Source organism: Eurypyga helias, unplaced genomic scaffold (assembly GCF_000690775.1).
Source record: "Eurypyga helias isolate BGI_N326 unplaced genomic scaffold, ASM69077v1 scaffold47720, whole genome shotgun sequence".
In the NCBI taxonomy this organism is placed as follows: domain Eukaryota; kingdom Metazoa; phylum Chordata; class Aves; order Eurypygiformes; family Eurypygidae; genus Eurypyga; species Eurypyga helias.
The window spans coordinates 7,464-13,757 of NW_010226001.1; the positions used below are offsets into that span (position 1 = coordinate 7,464).

At 51.9% G+C, this 6,294-nt stretch overlaps 1 protein-coding gene across 1 annotated transcript; it reads right to left on the reverse strand.

Moving 5' to 3' along the window:
• Positions 1–221: 221 nt before the first annotated feature.
• EIF2B2 (eukaryotic translation initiation factor 2B, subunit 2 beta, 39kDa) lies at positions 222–5,846 on the reverse strand. Its single transcript, XM_010151051.1, has 7 exons — positions 5,729–5,846; positions 4,678–4,826; positions 3,751–3,914; positions 3,373–3,468; positions 2,321–2,458; positions 1,581–1,647; positions 222–692 (listed from the first exon to the last, which is right to left on the reverse strand). The coding sequence occupies exons 1-7, from the start codon at positions 5,839–5,841 to the stop codon at positions 535–537; spliced, it is 885 nt and encodes a 294-aa protein (XP_010149353.1). The 5' UTR covers positions 5,842–5,846; the 3' UTR covers positions 222–534.
• Positions 5,847–6,294: the final 448 nt, after the last annotated feature.

The following is a 6,294-nucleotide window of genomic DNA, read 5'->3' on the forward strand; positions in this document are numbered from 1 at the left end:
GAACGAAAAGCAAAGCAAGGGATTTCAGGAGCTCATCAAAAATTGTCAGAAAGTTTCTACCCAAAACAATCCACATTGAAGACAGGTGCCAGCGGCTTTCTATCACGCTCCCATGCGAGAGCACACCTTAAAGCCTGCTACTGCGTCGTAGGCGCTGGCAACTTGCTACACTGGTAAAACTCTTGCTAGTTAAAGAAGCAAATTAACCATGTACAGAAAACGTGCTTAACAGCGAGATCACTGTAACAGCCTTTATTGCAGCACATGCTGAAGTAACAGCTTAGCTACCCCAGAGTTTCACACATGCCTTGCTGTTTCAGAAGTGGGTTAGCAGCTCCCCATGGCTTGTAACACAGCACAGGGATCAATACCTGCACAAGAGCTCTGCCTTCCGCTGCTTTTGGTTAGGAAAGTCAATGTGCTGAGGAAGACTCCCCACAGCAATCTGTCTTTGCAACGTACGCTTTAATTAGCTGTTGCATCTTTCTCCTTAGAAAGACAGGAAAAGCCTGGAGAGGGACGCGCTTCGCAGCATTAGAGTTCATAGTCATCCGGATGGTAGAGCTCGCTCATGAGGCGATAGATGTAGGAAGGTGCGTTACCCCCGATGTTAGAAATGAAGAGAGTAATGAGCTCTGGCGGGACGTAGTCAAACACTGGGCAGTGAACATTGATCTTTGCCAGGATCTCCCCTGTGAAGTAACAGCAACAATATCAGACAAAGCAACTCGAAGTAAATTCAGCCTTCTACACGTCTTCCTGGGCTCCCAAAGAAACTGGCTATGCGTGTGCCACCCTGAAGTCAGTACTGGGACACCCAACTTCCTCACTGGTGTCACTGAATTACAGGTATAGCGCAATCTGGGATGAGTGGCAGCACTTTCTCTTGGTAGTTTTTACTGGTAGTAACCCCAAATCCCCTCTGGTGTAGATTTATTAATCGCCAGAAAAACTGCCAGTATATAATTAGAATGCAAGAATCCTGATGCTGCCAAAGTTATTTCCACAAAAGCTCAGAAGGCCAAACCCAAAAACCTGTGCCAAGCCGGAGATCTTCATTTCAAGTCTGTCACAGAAACAGAGCTTTGAAAGAGACTTTACTACCTGAAAATGGGCTTGGGAGCTGATGCCTTTCTAAAGATGGTGCTTGTGTGGGAAGCCCGTTGCAGAGATACTGGGTTTCAACAAGTGGATCACATAACGAAGTTTCCAAAATTAATGTGAGTTGTAGGAAGGAAAGGAAGCTGCCCTCGGTGCTGGGCATCTGCTCTGTCCCACAGGAAACTGCCACCTGCCTGGCACCACTATCACAATCCCATAATAAAACACTATTTCAGAGCAGAACCACAAGTATGAAGATAGTGTTCAAAGGAAATCCTTTTTCTGTACTTTCTATTAAAGTTACATAGAAAATAGGTTGGTTCCCAGCACTTTTTTTCCTGCTTAAGACAACAGGAAAGGATTTTCTGTCTTGAGTTACAGGACAGTCTTATATTTAAATTTTCTGTGAGCTATTAAAAAACCCCACACAATTATAGCCTGAACCAGCGTGACCAGCTTGTATAAAGAAGAACCAGTACCTTCTGTGAATGGCAGCACTTCCTGTGGTGACACAAACTTGTGGAATGAATCTTCTTCATTGGGGAACTGAACAAGAAAGAATACAGGAAGGTCAGGAAGAGACTGCCTCATTCTCCTAGTGAAAACACATCCTGGGTGCTGGAAGGAACTAAAGCAGAGGAAGAAGACCTGCCAGATGACTACATCCGTTTAACAGTGCTTGTACCTAGAACCTCTCTAACATCTACAGGTGAAAGGTTTTTCCTCAGAGCTTTTGGAGCCCTCCGTGACCTGGCTGCCCTTCTGCCAAGCCTAGAGAGCTGGAGCAGAGAAGCGACTTCCCCAGCCTGCAACTGCATCTGACAGTACCGAAAAAGTACTGAGCATAAGAAGCAGCTCAGAGCATCTCCAACTACCTCCTCTATCAGCACAGACACTAAACAGAGAAATTTAAATCTGCTATGGTTGAAGAAAAATAAGGGTGGTGAGGTCAGTCTCTAGTGGGCAGCGGCCTACATCCACACCTGATGCACTGCATGCTCAGCACATGCGGCAGAGGGTGCTTCAGGCAGAGCCTGAGGCGTGCCGGATTAGAGAGGAGATCCTTACCCAAAAGTAACGGCCCTAAATGGGGGAGACGGCTCCTTTACCAACCTTGCCTCGGGCGGGTGGTGCTCTCCACCCCAAGCTTCCGCAAACATGAAATCGCCCCCCGTCTCTACGTTCTGCAGGCAGGGTCCCGAGGAGCTGCTGCACTGACCTGCGGTGAAAGCTTGAACATGGGGGCACACACGATGAGCGGAGTGGAGTGGTGTTTAGCTGCCAGTGCCAGAGTGTGAGTCCCACTCACAGCAATCAGGGCGCCATTGGCCAGGATCGTCTTTGTACCAACGATGACCTTAAAAGGCAAATCAGCATTAGATGGCATGTTCCACGGCAAACCGGGGAAGGAACGCTTCCTGGCTCCGACCGTGCCGGATCAGCTGGAGGAGGAGTTTGTCAGAACAACCAGCCAGCCAAAGGCTGGAGTTACAGGGCAGCTGGATGCCTGATCTGTTTCATCTGGCCCTGGCTCTACACCGAGACGTTCCTCTCTAACAAGACCATGACTCCGGCATGGTGAGGCCAACACAGAGAACTTCAGAGGACAAATGTATGTTCTACTGCAGGGAACACCGAGCAGGAACTGGGCTGTGTTCCCTGTTGTTCTACAGGCCTGCAAAGTAAGCTTTGACTGCTGGCTGCAACAATTCCCTTGCTGTAAAATGGGGATAATGTAAAGCAGCTTAAAATAGGTAAGAAATGGTGTGGCTGGATCTTATTATGTTACAAGTACTGGTGTGGGGTTTTTTGGTTTTGTTTATTTGTTGGGGTTTTTATTAGTTTGGGGTGCCAAGTCTTCATCTCTATAAAATAAAGAACAGGTCTGTTTGAAAGGACACACCTTGGCGATTCCCTTCACCACCCACCTTGTGTTCCAGGCAAGGGGAGCTTCTCCCCTTTGAAAATGCTGCTTTTTGTTCCATCTTCTTTAAAAGCTGAGGTTAATCCTTTGAGGGTCTCCTGGCTTGGTTTCTTGTAACTGTTCTGCCCGTTGGCCACTAAGGCAGAAAAACCTATGGCCGTGCAGTTAGCCATCACGCTGACTTGGGGTTCCACACTGAACCTACATCCCAGCTGTAAACGGGGACTGTTACAGCCGTGAGCCTTCAGCGAAGAAACGCACCCTTCGCTGCTGGGGCCTGCAGCTGGTTTGGGAGGCCTAACGCCCAACCTGCCGTGAACTCCCTCCTCCAGCAGAGCCCTCCTTACCTTGTTGACTCGAGACATGACAGCAAAAATAGCTGCATCGCTCATGACAGTAGTTTCGATGTTCTCTTTAGAGAGTCGGACTGCCATTTCGTGACCCTAAAAAGAGGGAGAATGCAATTGGTCCCCTGGGACACAGCTCCTGCAGTGCAGCTGTAGAGATACTAGCACCCAGGTCTTGCCTGAACTGCAAAACTACCAAGGAATGGAGCACAAACGCAGCCCTCCAAGTGAAGGACACGGGTAAGATAACGAGCTGTCTCCAGTGTCTCATCTGCAGGGGAACCTGGGTGACATTCAGCTTGCCTCCAGAGACAGGAGTTTGGCAAGAACGCACGGGACGACGCGGGGCCCGGAGAAGACAGCCAGCCCGCGCCTTACCTGGCAGAACGGCGCGCACTCCGCCACGATGACCTGGAACTTCCGCTTGCGGGCAGCTTCCTTCAGGAAGGCCTCAACGGTGCGCGAGTAGCCGATGGTCATGATCACCTCGTTGGAGTGGATATGCTCGAGCGCCTGCATAGCAATGTTGTCAGTGGTGCCCTCTGTAACAGAAGGAAGCCGTGGGTGGAATAGCAGCCAGGAAAAGCAGCGCTGGTGCTGCTAGGGCTGCCCTCCAAGATCACTTGTCACTAAAGCAATGCTGTGAGTGCTGGTAGAGCTGGAGCAGCTTTTCTCCCTGTTCCTTTTGCCAGTGGAGAGGGACCAAGAACCTGGCCCTTGAATCCCCGTGCTCCCTAGATACTCACAGACACAGCTGTATCAAAAACTCCGCCATGAGGGGAGTGGATTGCGTCAGCACCACTCCAGGTAACCGCCACGCCCACACAACAACTGGTGTCAGAAATGCAATGGTTTTACAATTCAGTAGCACTAGAAGCACGTGGAAAGCAGAGGCAGGGCAACCTGGGCCTCAGGAGGAGAGTTGGGTGCCTGAACTGTCACAGCATCACGGAAAAAGCGTATCACGGCGCTTTGCGACAGGGGTCGGGTTATATGTGCGCAGGGATTAAGTCCAACCTCCGCACATTGGTGATACTCGTCTTCAGAGGACTCCAGACTGCCCAGAAGACCAAGAGCACAGGCCAACGCCCCCCTTACTCTTCCCTCCATAGCGTTCCACCCCTCTCCCTGTAAGCCAGAGAGGACTTAACTAAGTCCTGGGAGCAGCAGGACTTCAATCCCTTAGTTCCTTCAGATTAAACCTCCCAGATCCTTGCTGTTTTCTTTCCACCTAAAAGGAGGGGGAAGCATTGGTCCCATCCCACAAGAAGCTAAACCCACAGAGCAGTTCAGACCCATCCGTACCTAACTCTATTAGCAGCTCGTTAATAGCTTCAATAACATTAGCTCTGAGAGGAGGATAAGGGGTGCTGAAATCCTCACTCAGTCCTCCGGAAGTCAGGAGTTTGTGCAGGGATTCTTGCTGGTCGCTTTCCTCACTGCGCCCGTGAAGCCTGCGGAGAGAAGCAGCCCTTCAGCCTCACGATTAGAGCGCAGGGACACAGCCAGGCTGACTAGCATCCCCACAGTGCAGCACACCTGGATGCGAACAGAGAGGAAAGAAAACCAAACGCAGGAGACACCCCATGCCACGCCAAAGAACTTCCCTAGCTGTCTCTGGCACAAAACGACACCCAAAGCTCTGCCAGGAAGTGCCTCCTAAGTCATGTGCAAAAGCTGCGGCCCACAGACGAGGCAACGGACCCTGCTGGGAACCCAAGGAGAGAACAGGCCAAGGTCAGGGCACAGGCCGTTTTCATGCACCCACAACATACACACCAAGTGGAGTTTCACTAGAGGAAATGGCATGCTGAAGGCAGCCTGGAGAAGGCTCCAGGGAGACCTTACTGCAGCCTTCCAGTACCTGAAGGGGCCTCCAAGGAAGCTGGGGGGGACTTTTTACAAGGGCCTGTAGTGACAGGACAAGGGGGAATGGGTTTCAACTGAAAGTGGGGAGGTTTAGATTAGATATCAGGAAGAAATTCTTCCCGGAGAGGGTGGTGAGGCACTGGAACAGGTTGCCCCGAGAAGCTGTGGATGCCCCATCCCTGGAAGTGTTCAAGGCCAGGCTGGATGAGGCTTTGAGCAACCTGGTCTAGTGCAAGGTGTCCCTACCCATGGCAGGGGGGTTGGAACTACATGGTCTTTAAGGTCCCTTCCAACCCAAACCAGTCTATGATTCTATGAAAACAGCAGGTTTCCGCTGATGTTAAACTCGGGGAATCCCTCTGTAGGGGAGGTGGGAAAAGGGGGTGATGGAAACTTAGCAGGCTCCCACAGAAGCAGCAGACCACACTGCGTGGGAGGGCTGTTCTGGGCTCCTAAGAGGGGTACAGACAGGAGAGGGGCACATCACCTGCCATACTCTTCCCGAATGACCTTCAGCACTCGCCGCACCATGTTGCCCACGGTTGTCTCGGACGGTTGGGCTGCCGTCATCCTCTGGCCCTCCGTCCGGATCAGATCCATGAGCTCCCCTGAAAGAGGGAAAGGCCTTGGTTATCGCTGCCCAGCGCGAACCCACGTGAGCATCAAACCAACGCGTCCACCCCGCAACGGCCCCACGGCCAGAGGCCGACTGCGGCACTAGTAACACAACACCCAGAAAAAGGACAGGGATGCGAGTGGAAAGCCACCCGCAGCAGAGCAGTCGGTTCCATTGGGATTTCTGCGGCATGGATCACCTGGATGCGACGCAGACATGGAACCCATGGAAGACCATAAGCCGAAAGCGCGCTGCTGGCAGGGTCACGCTCCACTGACAGCGCTGAGGAGAGAGCGAGGCTGAAGCGGGACACACTCGTGCAGCTCCCCACGATGCAGTGACACCGATACGCACAGCGGACCTCAAAGGACCAAGGTGCGGCAGGACAAGTGCTGGGAGCCCAGGCACACGGGCAGCTGCTTGCGAGGCTCCCGGCC